Here is a 21,579-nt window from a genome sequence, read left to right on the forward strand (position 1 = left end):
TTGATTCGTTGCTGATTTATGAAATTGAAATTGAAGATAATCACTGCAAAAAATTGCATATAAAAAATGTGACATTGAAGTGTGAAACAGAAAGTGTGTTAAAAATAAAACAGGTTGTCATACCATTTACTAGCATCTTGCGTAGTGTTGCTCATGGTAAATCAAATCTTACTTTGTTTTATAATTATAAGGAAGTAGTATACTATGTAGTGCACAATACTGTCAATCTGGAGCGGTGTTTAAGATGGCCTTTTCTTTAAGCTAGAAAATTAAATTGCTGGACTAAATATATTGGTCAAACAATTTTGCAGATTGAAATAGGCTTGTCACTTTCAGGTTGCACCTAGCATTTTAAAGTTACTGTGCATCTGTAACAAAGTGTGCTGCCTGAAGTAGGATTTATTGATGTTCTGATGCACCATTGTAATATAAATAAATATTTTATATACTGCACTACCAACTTGAGACTCCTGGCTGAAAAGTACAAAGCACAGATGACAAGATTTGAGTACTTCTCATACAGGAGAGAGCTCTTCCCAGTCATGTTCATGCCGATGAGTGGAGCTTTGCTGCCCCACCAGGTGTTTTTAATCTTGGGAGAGGGTGGCTGGGAGCATTTGTTTTTTCATGAAATTTAAAGGATTCAATACTATGGCTATAAAGAACCCAGGAGATTCTACGCCTCTTTCAGATGAGAGCAAACTGAGGTCCTAGCCATCTATTCAGCAGGACAAAGAAGAGGAGGGAGTTCTGCAAGTGACTGGGCAACATTCCCCTATTAACTAGCACCATCAGAAGCAGGTAAACTGGCCATTCGTTTCATCTGCTGTTTGAAATTGGCTCTGACGTCACCCCAGATAACAGTAACTACGCTTCAAAAAAATATCATTGGCTGTGAAACGCTTTGGGACATTCTGAAGAATGAGGAAAGCACTACATAAATGCACATTGGCACGTTCTTTTTAAAAAAAAAATGTGGCTTCACACTGCTCCGGCAATACACTATGGGCTCAAAGACCAAATGGTGTGAGACCTTCTCCAGGAGGCCATTTTGCATAATCTGGTTTCAGTATGTTCTGAAATCTGACAGGGACCTGATTCCGAAGTAATACAGGTACTGTTACTTTTATGAACCCAAAACCACTTTACAAAAGTGGTATAATTGCAGTCAAAAAATTCAGAAATGGTGTGCGTACATTTTTTGTTGTTCTACTGTGTCCTCTGAAACTGTTGAAAAAAAAAAGCCAGCAACATTACGGGCCCAAGATTCGGCCTCAGTTGCTCCTGATTTTTTGGAGCAACTGGTGTAGAACAGAGTATCTTAGAAATTCAAATTCTCGGCATTTAGTTTGCTCCAGTTCTAGTCAGTTAGAACAGTTTCGCTTTGGAACAGAATTTTTTTTTCAAAAGGGGGCGTACCTAGCCACTTACGCCTGTTTTCAAAGTTTCGGCAGTGAAAACTTACTCCAAACTAACTTAGAATGGAGTAAGTGAAGATTTTTGTACGCTCGAAAAAACCTTGTCTACACTTTAGAAAATCAGGCGTAGGTTACAAATCAGGCGTAGGGAATGGGGGGGGGGGTTTAAAGGGAAGTTTACAAACATTAAACACTTCAGTTTTACAAATAAAAAGCCATCATTAATAATAAATGACAAAAACATCAATAAATCAACCAAGAAATAATATTTTTTTTAAATCAATAAATAAAACATTTTCTACTTACCGACTGCAGCACCGGGAGCCCTCCAACAGCATGCTGGGATGCCCCCCCCCCTCCCAGTGTGTCTCTGTCAGTGTCTCTATCTCTGTCTGTCTGTCTGTCTGTGTCTCTCACTCTCTGTCTGTCAGTGTCTGTGTTTCTGACAGCGAGGGGTGGGGGAGGAGGGGGGTAGAGGGGGAGCAGGGGGAGGGAGGCAGAGAGGGGGAGAAGGGGAAGGGGGTGGGGGAGGAGAAGGAGAAGTGGGGGGGAGGAGAAGGAGAAGTGGGGGGGAGGGGAAGGGGAAGGGGTGCGGGAGGGGAAGGGGGTGCGGGAGGAGAAGGGGAAGGGAGTGGGGGAGGAGAAGGGGAAAGGGGGGGAGAAGGAGAAGAAGGGGGGGGGAAAGGAGCAGGGGGAGGGAGGTTGAACGGGCCGGGCCTGGCTGGGCCCAAGACTTCGGGCAGGGCCCGTCCCCAGCACCAGATTTACAGGTAGGTGGCGTTGGGTCGGGTCGGGAGCGCGGGTCGGGTCGGGGGGAGCACAGGTCGGGGGGGGGGAGAAGGGAGGTCGGGTTGGTTCCGGTGGGGGGAGGAGAGCGCGGGTCGGGTGGGGGGAAGCACTGGTCGGGTCCAGTCTGTGGGTCGGGTCCGGGGACGGGGCGGGGGGTGGGGGGTGAAGCAGGAGTCGAGTCGGGTCGGGAGAAAGCAGGAGCTGGGCGTGGGAGGCAGCCTTATGCACGCAGCCCCAATGAGGTCATTCGGCCAGGGCTAAGGGCGGCGTGCTTCGGGCCCCTCCCACACAGTTTTGGGCGCCTGGAGCTACTGCACATGCGCGCCCACTGTAGCGCATGTGCAGCGGTCCCGGCACTGTTTTCAGCGCAGGAACCTGGCTCCGCCCCCAACAGCTCGTGCTGCGCCGCGCCCGACTCCAGAGGACTAGCAGGGAGCCGGAGAATCTAAGTTTTTTTTAGGCGCAGTTTGTGGCGCGAAAAACGGGCGTCCAGGCCGAAACTTGGGCCCATAGATTGTATCTGTTTTAATTTAGGATTTATCTGGATAGAGAATTTTGAGCTGTTTAACATTAGGGTAAAGCATTCGTAGTTACAAGTCTGTCACTACTTGTAGTTGTGGGGAACAATTTTGAGATAATGAATTAATAGTACTACATAACATTAAAACATCAACTTGATTTTTTTTCTTCATTGCGCATTGGTTAAATATGCCTGGTCCAACATTGCAGTGATTCTGCCAAGGAAGGTTGGGGGTGTGGTAGGATTGGGGAGACAAAGGGATGGCAGGACTGCTTCTCTCTCAATGTAGAGTTTGTAGGAACCAAGTCCACTGACTGATGTGTCTCCCAATATCGATTGTAGCTGGGGATGCTCTTGTATCATGATACAGTAATTTGTCACTAGCAACATCTATTATTTCCCTCTTTGTGTATACTTTATAAAAATACAAAACATTTTTCAGATTGCAATGTAAGAGGAAAGATGCTTCATTATGTCCACAAGAAAGGTTTTTGATCAAATAAGGTTATGTTTCCAAACCATTTTATTTTTGTATGTTGAGCCTGCTTTAAGTGTAACCACCTGCTTCTAGTGTTTTGTTGAGCACACAATAATGAACGGAGATCAAAATGAAACTCTGGAAGCTGATAAGTGACCGGTCCTTCAAAATTCTACCAAATTAAATAAAATGTTCATTTCATGCCTTCCTTGAAGTGTTTTATAAGAACATGTGGGGGTAGTGAGCAGAATTTGATTGCTCTTGGAACATATTTACTGGTCTATCGGTTCAGTCACACTCCCACTTTTGCTTGGACATTGGACATTGATCAATGTGGTGCTAGTGTTGATCTAGAGGACCAGTGTTCATTTTGAGGCCAAAAGAAGGCAGAAAAGTTTTTGCTAACATGTAGTTTTACTTTCTATGCTCCTATCCATCTCTTTGCAAGAGCTAACCTGTTCATTGTTAATCAACAGTAAAGCAGCTAGCATCACACCTTGTTATTCAATAGCTATTGGAGGTTTAGATATGAAAAACATTCTGGTAAATCATTTACTCAAGCTAACCTGTCCCAAATAGAATAAATACTTAACAGTACATTACAAAACTATCAAGGGATTGTAAAAACATCTCAAAATCTGCACGAGTGGTTTCTAAAGTAACTTTATAACTATGTGATATACGACGGATGTATTTTTGTGATCATCAAGGTGATGGATGTCGGCTGGGAAGTGGAACACTTCTATTTTGGACACCCCCAGTGTTAGTAACAATATTGAACCCGTCTAGGTTGGGTATTGCACCGCTTGACGCAAAGCTCCCTTTGCTTTGCGCCAAAATTGTGTCTTAACCGCTATCTCCGTAACCTACATACTGCAATGTAACAGTTTTATTTCTGCAATTGCTGCCCTTTCATGACTTCTCTGATTAATATTGCCAATTTGTACTGAATTATGAGAGAGGTTAGGGTGAGACAAAAAATCTTGAAAGTACTAAAGTGCCCTTGCTCTCACCAAACGAACTTGCCTTCTGTCTGTGCATCACTCAGTACACTACTGTACATGGTTCGAGCAAAGTGAAATGCTAACATTAACATACCCCTCAGGAATCGGTGACATTTTCTGAAAACATTAATGAAAAATATTTGTTTAAAATTCTTATGAAAAATATTGTTGCTTTTTACAAAGCCAGAATCAATTGCTCTCTTTTCAGAGAAATCTCCCAGTTGTTTGAGTAAATTGTGCCCCTAACTTTAACTTTTTATTCAAAACATTGATACAAACTGTCAAGGTTTTTCTTTCCAAAGTGGATCTGACTAATCTCTATCTCATTGTTCACAGGAAGCCTCAAATCCTTAAATGTCACCAGGAAAGGGGCAGCTGTTTTCACCCTCAGCAGAAAAGGAGCTGTGAGACAACCGGCAAACTGTTTGAAGGATTCAGTTCTGAGAGAGGCAGCTTCCAAGGCTAGTGAGCCATGCCTTTCAGGCTGAAACTAAGGAGGACCAGACGGTACAATGTCCTGAGCAAGAACTGCTTTGTGACACGCATCCGATTGCTGGATAACAATGTCATCGAGTGCACGCTGTCCGTGGAGAGCACAGGACAGGAATGCCTGGAGGCTGTGGCTCAGCGGCTGGAGCTGCGTGAGGTAGGCAAACTTAATATGTAAATCTGATAAATAATAAAATGGGAAGACATAGAAGGGAGGAATTTGCGTCGTTTGCGCCTTACGTTGGGGCCCATGGGCGCATACGATTTCTTGCCTGAGAGGGTCCCGGGGGGGGGCATTACCGGCGCCCGCAGAATTGCACGGAAGTTATTGGAGGCGCGGACCTGCAGCGGCTCGTTCCTGCTGGTAGTGCCCCGGGCCGCTGCGCTGGCGATGATGACATCATCACCGTGTGCAGCGACCCGTTTTTGCCGCATGGTGGAAATTGGGTAGCGCCATTCGCTGCCCATTTCGCGGGGTCCATGCCGCGATGGTGCAGCACGACACCCTGCATTTCCAGTGGCATGGTGGAGGCCCCTCGTCCTACTGCAGGGCTCACAGCATGGCCCCCCCCCACCTTTAACAGATGGGGAGCGCCCTGTGCTTGCACCAGCGCTAGGTGGAGAGGGCAATTTCGCCCCTCTGCTGTGTAATCCAAAGCTTTCTTTCATTTGTAAAAAAAAAAAGTCATGCCTTAACCCCATGGGGCAAAATTCAGTGCAGCTGCATTTGGGAGCAATAACCGAGGCTTGAAAATTTGCATGCTTACCGCCCCGGTCCTGCCCTCGAGAGGAAGTGGAGTGCCCGACATTGTGCTCCACTTCCTCTCAGGGGGGGTAACCCTAATTTTGTGGCTGGACAGGACTTGCGTGCAGGAAGTCCCGCCTCGCCTCGGTTACTGCCCCCAAACGCAGCAGTACTGAATTTTGCCCCATGGGGTTAAGGCATGATTTTTTTTTTACAAGTGAAAGAAAGCTTGGGATGTGAAATTGCCCTGCACCCCGATTGGGGGCGATCACCTGCTGGGGCCAGGACTTCCTGTGCCTGGTGCAGATGTCCTGCCCCGGCCGCTGAATTGGGTTTACCGCCCCTCAAAGGAAGTGGAGCGCAAATTCGCAGGCTCCATTTCCTTTAGGGGCGGGTCCTGGAGCGATGCTGGGGTGAGTAGTGCAGTGCTATGTGGATGCTCCGTGTAGTGCTGACCCGTTTCAATGCCCCTCCCCATCGCTTATAGGGGAGGGTCGTTGCAGACCTCTGATGGCCTCCACTACACCCCCAGGGCAGCGTGGTACCGAGCCTGCAGCCAGCACCCAAAACAAGAATGCCGGGCTGCATGATGGCGGCCCTGACCATGCGAAACTGCGCATGTAGGGAAGCCAACCGGAGAGTCGGCAAAAAAAGCTAGATGGCGGCGCGGGGCGCTGGCGACCTCCCCTTTAACTTCTGCCCGCGAGCGGATGTCGGACAGCCTCGTGACCCAAGAAGCTGGCGTTGACATCCGCTCGCACCAGCCTCGCAGGCCACGGAGAGGTAAGGGGTTGGCACCTGGCGCTGAGGGGCCGCTCCGCATGGTGATGACATCATCGCTGGTTCATGCGCCGGCCCAGGGCACTACTTCTGCAACCTCCCGAGCAATTTCCACCACCGCCCCCCCCCCCCCCCCCCCCCCGGGGCAAAATATGTTGTGTGCCCCATTAGCGCCCCCCGGAGGCACTAGCCGGTCTCTGAAAAAGGGGCAATTTCCCCCTGCCCCTTCCCCCCCCCCCCCAGCTATTTTCCAGATGTGCTGATAAAATGCTGGCTAAATGTCTTTTGGATGTAATGAATTGCAGTATAAATTGAATAGTTTGCAAGGTGATAACACAATAATTTCACGTGAAGGGTTTCTGCTTCTAAGGTAGGAGTATTTGAGTGAATGAGCTGGGAGAGAAACTTTGTGCACGGCACAAGTAAATATGTTCATTAGAAGTGCTGATGTTTATGTGCCCTATTCTGCTTTTTTACTAATTTGTTCATAAAGCAATGATTTTATTTGCTTTGCCTTATTAAAAAAATACCAGATCTGTAGGCTTTATTTTGTCTAAGTTATGGAATTACTGCTGACTTCCCAGATTCAACGCTAATTTACTAACATCCTTGAGTATAGTTGTATTCTTTTTGTCTATAAACAAGGTCGTTAAACTATTCCACATTCAATAGGAACAACTTGAATTTCTATATTTTCCTCACTTGTAAAGAACCATCTCAAAGTGCCTTACAAGGTAGACCAAGAGGGATTAAGGGAAGAATGGTTGGGGGCGAAGGGATAAAAGCAAGGTTGAAAACAGGGAGGAAAGTGATGAGACAGAGATGCTAGGAGAGTTTCAGAGTGCAGGGTCATAGTGCTTGAAGGAAGACCACCAATAGCGGAGGGAATCTCCATTACAACAACAAAGTGTTTAGCAATGCATGTTGTCAAAATTGATGCTGTTCTCGAGCAAATTAGCTGGAGGAAGTTCAGACTTGACTCAGTCTTAATTTTGGATAGTCCGCTATAAAGACAGTGGTCTTGGGTCAGTGAAGTTGACGGGGTTGGACTGTAAGTTGGTGTACATCTGGAAGCTGGTCCAATGATTTTGGATGATGTCATCAAAAGAAAAATATAAATCATGAAGAGGACGATCCATAGCTGGAATGCTGGGTTGATTTTGTGGGCACAACAAGAGAAGTCTTTGGAGGAGATATAATGCTTCTGATACAACAGTTAAGAGCAGCCTCACGAGAGGGCAATGCCACAGAGGTGGGCTGTGAAAGAAAAATGTTTGGGGAGGATGGTGCGGTCGTCTATGTTGAAGACATCCGTTGTTACTTAAAATGCCGTTTGTGACGGACCAGTGCAGGCTTGGTATTGAGGGCAAGGTAAAAGCCTGATTGGAGGATTTTGAGCAGGAATGGTGGGAATATAAATACAAGTGCTCTTCCAACTCAAAATGTTAACGTTCTATACCAAATCAACTGTACTCTCAAATTTTGAATCGAGCTTTTCTCGCACCTCAATGCTTATGCTCTGTGTTTGACTTTTGATTTGTGCTGTGTTTCTTTTCAACAAATAAGATTTCCTGTTTACGTCGGCATGTCTACACATTTACTCTGATGATCTGCTTTTCGAATAGATTTTTTAAAAACTCATTGCACATTTTTCTTTAAAGATTTTCCCTCTAATCAGGAGAGATTACTTTCTGCAACCAGCAATTCTCCATATTCAGCATCTTGTGCACTTATATACACAGTGCATAGTGTCAACATAACAGTAATAGACCTGCTAATGACGTCTGCTGTAGAAAAACTGTTGACTATCACCATGTTGTAATATTTTGCAGCTGTTGATGGCTTGAATGATTACGATTTCCTTTTTTTTTTAAACTGCCTTTCTACATCTCTGTGGTATGAGATTGATCTTTATTCCCAACTCATACAAAGACAAATTAAAGTCAAGCAATTATTGTATATAATCAGCCCTAGTTTTTTCTATCTTTGTTTATTGGGAGACTTTTTAGCTGTTGCTTTTCTAGGAGTGTAATGAGTATTTTTATCAACTGCTAATCAAAGTTTAGCCATTGGATTCCCCAATGGCTCATTGATTGACCAAAGAACCATGGCTCAGTTGGTAGCTGCAGTGCCTGTGTGGGTTTGTGCCTTACTAGGAAATTCCCACATTTGATCCCTCTCTTCAACTTCTGTCTGAGGCTGAACCACACTGTTCGCAACCTGTTCATAACTAAGACCGTAACGTCACCCATCTCTGCCCTTGCCTCAGCTCATCCGCTGCTGACGCCCTCATCCTTTGTTACCACTAGACTTGACTATTCCAACACAATCCTGGCTGGCTTTCCACATTGTACCCTACATAAACTAGAGGCGATCCAAAATTCGACTGCTCGTGTCCTAACTCGCACCGAGTCTCACTTACTCATCACCCATCACCCCTGTGCTCGCTGACCTACATTGGCCACCCTTTAAGCAATGCCTCGATTTCAAAATTCTCATCCTTGTTTTCAAATCCCTCCATGGCCAGGCCCCTCCCTGTTTCTATAATCTCCTCCAGCCCCACAACCCCCCCGAGATGTCTGTGCTCCTCTAATTCTGCCTTCTTGAGCATCCCTAATTATAATCGCTCAACCATTAGTGGCCGTGCCTTCTGTTGCCTAAGCCCTAAGCTCTAATTCCCTGCCTAAACCTCTCCACCTCACTACCTCTCTTTCCTCCTTCAAAACGCTCCCTAAAACCTACTTCTTTGACCAAGCTTTTGGACACCTGCCCTAATTTCTCCTTGTGTGGCTCAGTGTCAAATATTTTGTCTCATAATACTCCTGTGAAGCGCCTTGGGATGTTTCACTACGTTAAAGGTGCTATATAAATAAAAGTTGTTGTTGTTGTGCTGAGTTGGCTGTTTACCACCTGCGTGCAATACAGTTTGATTCAGTGCCATCAGCTAAGGAAAGGAAAAAATCAGCCAAGATTTCCCCTCCAGATCACTATTGAGCAGAGCGTGCTGGAAAGTGCAGGTATGGATGTCGGAGAAAGACCTGATTGGGGTGTGATGCCCACAAAGATAGAACAGGCTCCAGTGACTATGTTTTTAGGATGAAGAATAGTTATTGGGTGAAGCAGCACAATGGGGACGATCTGGGGCTGGCACCTGTGGAAACATGCTCAGCGTGACTCTGCAGCTTCTCCTGTAATTAAATTGTGCTCCTACTAATGATAACTGAGCATGTTAAATCAAACAACTTTTGAATAATAGTACTTAAATCTCATGTTTAACGCAAAGAAAGATAGAACTTGCATCTATTTTAGTGCCTTATCATGGCCTTAGGACATCCCAAGATATTTCACATATATTGAATTACTTTCTGAAGTGTATCACTGTTTTGTAGGCAAAAGCAGCAGCCAATTTGTGTGTACCACAAACAGCAAAGAAATGAATGATCAGTTAATTTATTTTTAGTGATGTTGGTTGAGGGAAGAATGTTATCCGGGTCACAGGGAAAACTCCCTGTTCTTCGTTTGAGTTGTTCTATGGGATGTTTTACATCCAACCAAACAGGCAGACAGGGCCTTGGTTTAATATGTGATCTGAAAGATGACACCTTTGACAATGCAGCATTCCCCCAGTTTTGCACTGAAGTGTCGGCCTAGATTATCTGGTCCAAGAATGGGTTTGAATCCATGATCTTCTACCTCACAGGTGAGAATGCTGCCAATTGACTCAAGCTAATATGGGAGCCTTTTTAATGTGATTAGCCAGAAAACTGGCTGGATATAGATGTTCATAGTAACACTTGAACAGATGAATTTCTAAAAACCTAGTTACTGCTTTTGTTTTAACCGTGTAAAGGTTGAGATTTCAGGAGGTTTGACATTGGTATCAAGTTGTACAATACCTGATACCCCATTTATTAGCTATATTGGGTTGCTTTTCAAATGCCACATAGCTCCATATGACCTAATGAATTTAGTAATACTCCGAATAATTTCCGTTGATTTTTGTACTCCAGTGTCAAGCCATCTAAAAGCCAGGACAATGCGGAGTGCCGAGTAGAGTTTTTGTTCCCAACTCGCTATCCTGCTATTTGTGAATATGATATTTTGGCCTGGAATTTGCAGTTGAAATGATGGCAAAACTGTCAGCGTTCACTGTCATTGCTGCTGTAAAACTGACAGGAACTTCTGGCATCTGCAGATGCGCAGTTAAACGCTGAAATTGAGAAGTTGCTGTGAGTGATACCCTGCTCCTCCACAGGTTGCGCTGTTGCAGTCTTTGCAGGTGGAATCGATTAGATATCACTGAATTAATGTGAACTTTAACTTTCGAAGCACTATTCTCGCTGTAAAAACCCTTGGAAAAGTTAAGCCTTGTTGAATGAGGTAACTGAGTTTTTAACTGTGTACTAAGTAATAAATACTGCTAAACAACCTCTCTGGCACTGAAAAACTAATTTTTTATTATGGACTGTCATTTTCTCCATTCCATGACAAAATTCCACAGATAGCAATCATTTTTTTAAGTTAATTTATGATAGTCCATCTTCTACCTTAACCTTGTGCGTATGTCTCAATCTTAATTTTGCTTTCTGTAAAGTGATTAAAAAGTGAATGATAAAACCTGTTGGAAATTCACGCGTATGGCCCTTAGCATGGGGGTGGAGCTATTATACTGAACTGAGATGTGTTCGGGCGTAGATGGCCGCAAACGATCGAGGACATTTGGGCGTACTGTAATTACATGCGTAACATTCTTGTGCCCGACTGTTTGATCTTTTACACTGAGCATTTCCTTTACTGCCGACCCCCTCCTCCCCCAAACCCGATTATGTCTCTGAGCACAGAGCTCATAGGAAATTCCACCCTGTAATGTTAAACGTTAGTGTAGACCACAAGGCCTATTTGGTGCTTCCTCACTGTTACTGGAAAATGGAACATAAGAATTGCTGGATGAAAAAGACCAAGGTCCATCTAGTTCGCCTTCTACCATCCTGGTAGTCGCATGCTACAACAATAATGGTTGGTAATTGCATGCTAAACTCTCCCACAGTTGTTGCACAGTAGTGCCGTACCACATTAATAGTAACTGTTTTTGTCCAATGACCGTTGGTGTTTTTTTGTGTGAAATGTGGGATCATATATTTCTGCCTGAATCTTTTAAAATACATTAACATGCTAACCACTAGTACTTCTCTTTAATGTGTTGGCTCATAGGCTTTATTCATAAAAGCTAAATTGTGTACAAGTTCCAAAAATCTTTCACTGCCAGTCAATTTTATCAGACATCTATCTTTGGTTCAGATAATATACCATCTTTTGTACAACATACAGGGAAAAACACACTCGGGTTGGTCTGCTGTATAGTCCATTAGTATAACTAGTTTGGTAGTTTACTGTATTTAGAAACTAGCCCAGTTGATCCCAAGAATGTTGGAGGTTTCCTGTATTTTCATTGGGAACTAACTGTTTCTGATCCCATTTGTACCTTGATGATACCATCATATGTTTAATAGGTGAAATGTGAGATCCAAACCTCGAAATCCAGCTTCTGCCCCACCCCATCCCAACAGAATGGCTCAGGTACCCAGTAGTGATTATTAGGCAATTTATGTTGTCCGCTGACAGTCATAAGCAGCAGGATGGGTTTATGACTGCCATCTAAGCCCTATGATGAGATTAATACTTAGAGATTATTACCATGTATTTTAGTCAGTTTTAAAATGCAGACTTTGAAATTGATTTAGTTGTTTTCGCTCATCTTTTGTCAATGATGGATAGTGGTGGCCAGACACCCCATATAGTCGATGCATGATTGTATCCTTATGAAAGATTAGAATTAGGAGATATGCAACTATAAACTTGCAGTGATTCATTCACAGTGATTGCCAAGAGCAAACATTAATAGCATGTAATTTCATCTCTGTCAGGAACTATTTACAGCCTATAAAGGTTCTTGAGTTTCTTTACACGTTCTCCAAAGGAGTTTGTGAAAGTTTACTTCACCAATTGCTTATTTGTTGAGCAAACAGTTGCACTGATTCTTGCCTTGGGCCCTTTAAATATTTAGCTGAATAGGCTATCCAGTTTCAGATTAATGGTCTTTTTTGCAACGATTACTCTATAGTAATTATTCTGTTTAGCTGTTATTTCCCTCATCTGATTCCATCTTGTGGTATTTGAGCTATTTGCTCCAGGCCTCCTTCAGGCCGGAGAGAAAGTGATCAGCCTAGGCCCCAATGTCATAGTGCCTATAGCAGAGCTACAATAACAATCAGCCGGGGTGTATATACTGTGGCGATTGATGGATGGGCAAGTTTCCCCCTGAGAACTGGCAAAGCGCACACATAATTCTCTTTACTGCCAGATTGCTGAGTTGGTCACTCATAGACTTCATATTTTAATGCCACTGGTTATGTGAGTTTGCTTAACACTGCTTTAACAACATACTTAATGGTAATGTTTTCATCAGCTGTTAGTTTAATTTGAGTTTGTGCCATGCCTGTATATATATTTTATGTCAGTGTATAAAGTACAACTCGGAGTACAGCTAAATACAATCCCATCCGCATTTAGTTGTGTACAGACCTCCAAACAGTAGTAGTGATGTTGGGGAGGGCATCAAACAGGAAATTAGGGGTGCATGCAATAAAGGTGCAGCAGTTATCATGGGTGACTTTAATATGCATATAAATTGGGCTAACCTAACTGAAAACAATACGGTAGAGGAGGATTTCCTGGAGTGCATAAGGGATGTTTTTTTTAGACCAATATGTCGAGGAACCAACTGGGGGGAGCCCGTCTTAGACTGGGTGTTGTGTAATGAGAGAGGATTAATTAGCAATCTCGTTGTGCGAGGCCCCTTGGGGAAGAGCGACCATAATATGGTGGAATTCTACATTAGGATGGAGAATGAAATGGTTAATTCAGAGACCATGGTCCAGAACTTAAAGAAGGGTAACTTTGAAGGTATGAGGCGTGAATTGGCTAGGATAGATTGGCGAATGATGCTTAAGGGGTTGACAGTGGATGGGCAATGGCAGACATTTAGAGACCGCATGGATGAACTACAACAATTGTACATTCCTGTCTGTCGTAAAAATAAAAAAGCCACGGTTGAGCCATCTTCCCTATCAAGGGAAATCAGGGATAGTATTAAAGCCAAGGAAGTGGCATACAAATTGGCCAGAAATAGCAGCGAAACCGGGGACTGGGAGAAATTTAGAACTCAGCAGAGGAGGACGAAGGGTTTGATTAGGGCAGGGAAAATAGAGTACGAGAGGAAGCTTGCAGGGAACATTAAAACGGACTGCAAAAGTTCTATAGATATGTAAAGAGAAAAAGGTTAGTAAAGGCAAACGTAGGTCCCCTGCAGTCAGAATCAGGGGAAGTCATAACTGGGAACAAAGAAATGGCAGACCAATTGAACAAGTACTTTGGATCGGTATTCACTAAGGAGGACAGAAACAACCTTTCGGATATAAAAGGGGTCAGAGGGTCTAGTCAGAAGGAGGAACTGAGGGAAATCCTTATTAGTTGGGAAATTGTGTTGGGGAAATTGATGGGATTGAAGGCCGATAAATCCCCAGGGCCTGATGGTCTGCATCCCAGAGTACTTAAGCGGGTGGCCTTGGAAATAGCGGATGCATTGACAGTCATTTTCCAACATTCCATAGATTCTTGATCAGTTCCTATCGAGTGGAGGGTAGCCAATGTAACCCCACTTTTTAAAAAAGGAGGGAGAGAGAAAACTGGGAATTATAGACCGGTCAGCCTGACCTCAGTAGTGGGTAAAATGATGGAATCAATTATTAAGGATGTCATAGCAGCGCATTTGGAAAGAAGTGACATGATAGATCCAAGTCAGCATGGATTTGTGAAAGGGAAATCATGCTTGACAAATCTTCTGGAATTTTTTGAGGTTGATTCCAGTAGAGTGGACAAGGGAGAACCAGTTGATGTGGTGTATTTGGACTTTCAGAAGGCTTTCGACAAGGTCCCACACAAGAGATTAATGTGCAAAGTTAAAGCACATGGGATTGGGGGTAGTGTGCTGACGTGGATTGAGAACTGGTTAGCAGACAGGAAGCAAAGAGTAGGAGTAAATGGGTACTTTTCAGAATGGCAGGCAGTGACTAGTGAGGTACCGCAAGGTTCTGTGCTGGGGCCCCAGCTGTTTACATTGTACATTAATGTATCTCCAAATTTGCGGATGACACTAAGTTGGGTGACAGTGTGAGCTGCGAGGAGGATGCTATGAGGCTGCAGAGTGACTTGGATAGGTTAGGTGGGTGGACAAATGCATGGCAGATGAAGTATAATGTGGATAAATGAGAGGTTATCCACTTTGGTGGTTAAAAACAGAGACACAGACTATTATCTGAATGGTGACAGATTAGGAAAAGGGGAGGTGCAACGAGACCTGGGTGTCATGATACATCAGTCATTGAAGGTTGGCATGCAGGTACAGCAGGCGGTTAAGAAAGCAAATGTCATGTTGGCCTTCATAGCGAGAGGATTTGAGTACAGGGGCAGGGAGGTGTTGCTACAGTTGTACAGGGCCTTGGTGAGGCCACACCTGGAGTATTGTATACAGTTTTGGTCTCCTAACTTGAGGAAGGACATTCTTGCTATTGAGGGAGTGCAGCGAAGGTTCACCAGACCGATTCCCGGGATGGCGGGACTGACCTATCAAGAAAGACTGGATCAACTGGGCTTGTATTCACTGGAGTTCAGAAGAATGAGAGGGGACCTCATAGAAACGTTTAAAATTCTGATGGGTTTAGACAGGTTAGATGCAGGAAGAATGTTCCCAATGTTGGGGAAGTCCAGAACCAGGGGTCACAGTCTAAGGATAAGGGTAAGCCATTTAGGACCGGGATAAGGAGAAACTTCTTCACCCAGAGAGTGGTGAACCTGTGGAATTCTCTACCACAGAAAGTTGTTGAGGCCAATTCACTAAATATATTCAGAAGGAGTTAGATGTAGTCCTTACTACTAGGGGGATCAAGGGTTATGGCGAGAAAGCAGGAATGGGGTACTGAAGTTGCATGTTCAGCCATGAACTCATTGAATGGCGGTGCAGGCTCGAAGGGCCGAATGGCCTACTCCTGCACCTATTTTCTGTGTTTCTATGTTTCTCTGTTATGTTTCCTGTTGCGAGAGTTGGGAAAACATTGTTAACCAAACACAGCAAAAGTATCAAACAAACATTAGAATACTCAGTTATACAACAGGTAAAGGTATATCAAGGTCATTTATTTATGTGTTTTTAAAAAACTTTGTGTCAAGATTTTCATTCTCAACTTGGTCATCTTGTGGGAAGGGAAACTGCCTTCCTGCTTTCTGGTAGTTTGATCAACGAGGAACTTTAATGCTGTCTCTGGAGAAGACCCTGGCTACAACGGCCTTACCATTCTGACCAAGAAGGATAGTGTGGATACAATGGGTAACTAACTATTGGAAGGATCTTTGTCTTGCAGATGTTTAGTGTAAGGCCTATGCTTTCGTACGCCTCGGTAAAAATGTTGATGATGACTTGAAGTTCAGCCTCTGAATGTGCGCAGACGCAAGCGTCGTCCGCGTACTGTAGTTCGACGACAGAGGATGGGACGGTCTTGGATCTGGCCTGGAGGCAACGAAGATTGAACAGGTTGCCACTGGTTCTATAGTTTAGTTCCACTCCAGCGGGGAGCTTGTTGAGTGTGAGGTAGAGCATTGCAGCGAGGAAGATTGACAAGAAGCTGGAGAAATACCACCAACGATGTCTCCGCAAGATCCTGCAAATCCCCTGGGAGGACAGATGTACCAACGTCAGTGTTCTCAATCAGGCCAGCATCGAAGCACTGACCACACTCAACCAGCTCCGTTGGGCGGGCCACATGGTTCGCATGCCCGACAAGAGACTCCCAAAGCAAGCGCTCTACTCGGAACTCCTACACGACAAGCGAGCCCCAAGTGGGCACCCTCAAAGCCTCCGTGATAAAGTGCAACATCCCCACCAACACCTGGGAGTCGAGTCTCATCGCCGAGAGCATGCAGAAAACGAGCGCAGGCAACGGAAGGAGCGTGCAGCAAACCAGACTCCTCACCCACCCTTTCCTCCAACGACTGTCTGTCCCACCTGTGACAGAGAGTATAATTCCCATATTGGACTGTTCAGTCACCTGAGAACTCACTTTTGGAGTGGAAGCAAGTCTTCCTCGATTTCGAGGGACTGCCTATGATGATGATGATTGGAAAGGGAGAGGAGCCAAGAATAGTCACTGAAAACAATCATGTAAGTGATTTGACAAGTTGCCACCTTGAAAAACTTTGAACTCTACTTGCTTAGGTATTCAACGAATTTGCTGTGATGTTTACCGAAAGCAACATGCATTATATAGAAGGAAAGATTACCAAAATGATTCTGTCATTATTATGTGGACTTTGAAAATGTGGAAAAGACCTTCCTCCATCCATGTAACATGACTGACCTTATAATAAAGAGCTCTACTGTGCCTTTAAAAAAAATTTTACTCACCAGCACGTGGTTACCATTGTATGTTTTTATTCCGTCTGCTCTCTCAAGTGGACGTAAAAGATCCCATGGCACTATTTCGAAGAAGAGCATGGGAGTTATACCCGGTGTCCTGGTCAATATATTTATATCTCAATTAATATAACATAATGACCAGATAATCTGTTTTTTTTTTAATCACATTGCTGTTTGTGCAAGCTTGCTGTGTGTAAATTGGCTGCTGCGTTTCCCACATTACAACAATGACTACACTTCAAAAGTACTTAATTGGCTGTAAAGCGCTTTGAGACGTCCGGTGGTTGTGAAAGGCGCTATATAAATGCAATCTTTTTCTGTGTCCAAAGGTAACATTTCTGTATTTTAGACCATACAGTCTTGAAATAACTGGAGTTAAAATGAAAGCTGCCTTCTGTTCCCTTCCTTTCCCTTGATTGAGGCCTAGCGATAAATCGTCTGTGAGACAAATGGCAGATTGTTTGATCTATAAATTAGCTAAGATAACAGAAGCTTTATTTTAGGCTATAATTAAATTATATGTTTTTGGCCAAAGCATTAATAGAAATCTGGACGAGGCTAAACATTTGCTTGGCAAGGCATTCTCGGCACAGTAAGCTCCATTGTGCTTGATTGGTTGACAGCCGTTTTTTTCCAGAGTCTTTTGGGTCCGGATAAGTGCTGAAATATTTGTCTTGTCTTTAGTTTGCTGGTGAAGTTGAACTTCATGCAGTCATCATAGGAATCGTGTCACTGACATATGACAATGCATCAGGAAGTTTCTAAAAGACCGTTTCACCCACAACTCTTGCAGATATTTCATCCCAATGGCTATTCATTTTAGCTTGAATGTAATTGTCTAACAGTGTGATATTTGCTGCCTTTTGGAGAGGGCAGGGAAGCATGGTGAGCATCCCACACAACCTCCAGTGCACCATACCATAACAGAAAGATAATTATTAGTTCCATGGCATGTTATCCCATTTATAGCACACAGAAAGAAGCTGGTTTTGGTTCATAGGAGCCTGGATTTGCTTATGAAAACTGCCTTAGCTCTCAACACTTTTGTGCTGGTGGTGAAGATTTGAAATACAACAACCTTATACAAAAATATCAAAATGCTGGTCAGAAAAAGACCACCTGGTCCATCAAGTCTGCCCCACACTCAGGGTGCCTGGAGCATAAGACCATAAGAACATAAGAATTAGGAACAGGAGTAGGCCATCTAGCCCCTCGAGCCTGCTCCGCCATTCAACAAGATCATGGCTGATCTGGCCGTGGACTCAGCTGCACTTACCTGCTGGCTCCCTCTAACCCTTAATTCCCTTATTGGTTAAAAATCTATCTATCTGTGACTTGAATACATTCAATGAGCTAGCCTCAACTGCTTCCTTGGGCAGAGAATTCCACAGATTCACAACCCTCTGGGAGAAGAAATTCCTTCTCAACTCGGTTTTAAATTGGCTCCCCCGTATTTTGAGGCTGTGCCCCCTAGTTCTAGTCTCCCCGACAATGGAAACAACCTCTCTGCCTCTATCTTGTCTATCCCTTTCATTATTTTAAATGTTTCTACAAGATCACCCCTCATCCTTCTGAACTCCAACGAGTAGAGACCCAGTCTACTCAATCTATCATCATAAGGTAACCCCCTCATCTCCGGAATCAGCCTAGTGAATTATCTCTGTACCCCCTCCAGAGCCAGTACATCCTTCCTTAAGTAAGGTGACCAAAACTGCACGCAGTACTCCAGGTGCGGTCTCACCAGTACCCTATACAGTTGCAGCAGGACCTCCCTGCTTTTGTACTCCATCCCTCTCGCAATGAACCATCCCTCTCGCAATGAATGATGACAAGGTTATTCCCAAACCTCCACAGGTATGTAATCTCCTGGGAGAAGCAAAAAAAACAGAAAAGCCAGGTGTAGTCATTTTGTATACTTTCAATTTTCCTCTACATTAGAGGAAAATACACGTTAAAAAAAATTCACGCACAGGCATCTTCCACCCTTCAGGATGTAGTTCGGGACCTGGAATATTAGGTTCTTCATTGAAATATCTGTGAATTCATCCTTTTTTGGTATGGAAGCAAATCATCCTTGTTTCGAGGGAGACTATGATGATGATAATGGCATTAGAGATGACTTGCTCCATCCTTCCTGCAGTGAATGGACTGTCTTGACAGTGGACATGTTTCCCAGTAAAACTGATTCCAGAAGAGTACCTATCAGAATATTGGTTTTACCAGATCCTAACCTAATAGCTTTATGGTTAGATTAACCAATACTGTGACCCCAGTGGGCAGCTTCAGTTGAAGGGAGTGTGAGTTGAAGATAGAGCTACGGCACTGTAGTGTCGATTCTCAGACACTCACATCCTTTGAGCGGACCTTCCCACTAGGATCATGCGATTGGGAAACCTTCTTTGCTGTCACTAGCGACAGTGTGGAGGACAGATGTTGCAAATGTTTCTGGGCATATACAGGCCAAATACCTATTGTTAGGCTGTGCGAATCTTCCTCTGACATTGGGGAAGATTCATAGCCAGAAAATTATTATGCATTATTTTTTCTCTGTCACTGTAAGTCTGTTTCTGTCTGCCCCCAACACCCCTTACCCTGCTGGTGCCACTGCTCTGAATGCCACTCTGCCTTTGCCCCTTGTAAGATGATATTCAGTGGGATGCATGATCAAAAATAATTTAAAAGTTGCTTTCTTTTGGTGAAAGTTACAGAATTGCATGGTGAAAATCTTGGAACAGAATTTAACAATGCCATAATAGCATAGGAAAATATTGAACCAGAGCCATTACATTTTTTATATTAAAAATGGGAAACATAGAAACATAGAAAATAGGTGCAGGAGTAGGCCATTCGGCCCTTCGAGCCTGCACCATTATTCAATAAGATCATGGCTGAACATGCAACTTCAGTACCTCACTCCTGCCTTCTCTCCATACCCCCGATCCCTTTAACTGTAAGGACCACATCTAACTCCCTTTTGAATATATCCAACAAATTGGCCTCAACAACTTTCTGTGGTAGAGAATTCCACAGGTTCATCATTCTCTGGGTGAAAAAGTTTCTCCTCATCTCGGTCCTAGATGGCTTACCCCTTATCCTTAGACTGTGACCCCTGGTTCTGGACTTCCCCAACATCGGGAACATTCTTCCTGCTTCTAACCTATCCAATCCTGTCAGAATTTTATATAACCCTCTATGAGCTCCCCTCTCATTCTTCTAAATTCCAGTGACTATAAGCCTAGTCGATGCAGTCTTACTTCATATGACAGTCTTGCCATCCCGGGAATCAGTCTGGTGAACCTTCGCTGCACTCCCTCCATAGCAAGAACGTCTTTCAGATTAGGACACCAATACTGCACACAATACGCAAGGTGTGGTCTCACCAAGGCCCTGTAAAACTGCAGCAAGACCTCCCTGCTCCGATACTCAAATCCTCTCGCTATGAAGGCCAACATGCCATTTGCTTTCTTTACTGCCTGCTGTACCTGCATGCCTACTTTCAATGACTGATGTACCATGACACCCAGGTCTCGTTGCACCTCCCCTTTTACTAATATGTCACCATTCAGATAATAATCTGCCTTCCTGTTTTTGCCACCAAAGTGGATAACCTCACATTTATCCACATTATACTGCATCTGCCATGCATTTGCCCACTCACCTAACCTGTCCAAGTCACCCTGCAGCCTCTTAGCATCCTCCTCACAGCTCACACTGCCACCCAGCTTAGTGTCATCTGCAAACTTGGAGATATTACATTCAATTCCTTCCTCTAAATCATTAATATATATTGTAAATAGCTGGGGTCCCAGCACTGAACCTTGCGGTGCCCCACTAGTCACTGCCTGCCATTCTGAAAAGGACCCGTTTATTCCCACTCTTTGCTTCCTGTCTGCCAACCAGTTCTCTATCCACGTCAGTACATTATCCCCAATCCCATGTGCCTTCATTTTGCACATTAATCTCTTGTGTAGGACCTTGTCAAAAGCCTTTTGAAAGTCCAAATACACCACATCCACTGGTTCTCCCTTATCCACTCTACTAGTTACATCCTCAAAAAATTCTAGATGATTTGTCAAATATTTGTCCCTTTCATAAATCCATGCTGACTGTCCACTGTAGTTCAAAGAAATGTATTATATGTGAAGGGTACTGTAATCTTTCTGAGAGGTGATAAGGTGCCACTTTTCTTTGTTTTTCAGTGTGTGACTAATATATGGGGGACTTGCAAAGGGTTAATTAAAAATTTAGGCGCAAGCTTTGCTGCCTAGCTGTGATTATACAATAGTTCATATCCACAAATATATATTGCTAAGAACCTTGTTTGGTGTGCATCACATCACTGGTAGCAATGACTATTAAAGTGTGAAAGCATTTTAACATGACAAATCTACACTGCAATATATAATTGGCTATATTATACAGTTGCATCAATATGTCATTTTTTACATTTGAACTACCTAAACTCTACATGGAAAAACTGCAGTTCTCAGTTACAATTGTGAAAAATGTTGGGAACTGACTGTTGACTAAGTACAGGATAAAATTTAAATATTCTATTTTTATTCTCGGGATATGGGTGATGCTGGTATGGCCACATTTTTTCCCTTTCCAGTGGTCCCGCAAAGGTGATGGTGGGTCTTCTCCTTGAATCACAGCAGTCCTTGTGCTGATAATACTCCCATGATTGAGCGTGACAGCTACAGAAAAATGCAGGGAACAGCACCAGCCCTTATACATGGCCTTCTTCGACCGTACAAAAGCCTTTGACACTGTCAACTTTGAGTGTCTATGGAGTGTCCTTCTCCGTTTCGGATGCCCCAAAAAGTTC

General features: G+C 43.8%; 1 protein-coding gene across 3 annotated transcripts in view; it reads left to right on the top strand.

The window, feature by feature from the left end:
* LOC139273098 (tyrosine-protein phosphatase non-receptor type 14-like) overlaps window positions 1-21,579 on the top strand; it is a 303,219-nt gene that overhangs the window by 92,130 nt on the left and 189,510 nt on the right. For all 3 annotated transcript variants that reach the window (XM_070889466.1, XM_070889465.1, XM_070889467.1), the window contains one exon: window positions 4,546-4,855. In XM_070889466.1, the coding sequence (XP_070745567.1) occupies window positions 4,682-4,855 (174 nt within the window). In that variant the 5' untranslated portion in view covers window positions 4,546-4,681. The remainder of the gene's footprint in view (window positions 1-4,545; window positions 4,856-21,579) is intronic.

The sequence above is a fragment of the Pristiophorus japonicus genome, chromosome 9, assembly GCF_044704955.1.
Source record: "Pristiophorus japonicus isolate sPriJap1 chromosome 9, sPriJap1.hap1, whole genome shotgun sequence".
Taxonomy (NCBI): Eukaryota; Metazoa; Chordata; class Chondrichthyes; family Pristiophoridae; genus Pristiophorus; species Pristiophorus japonicus.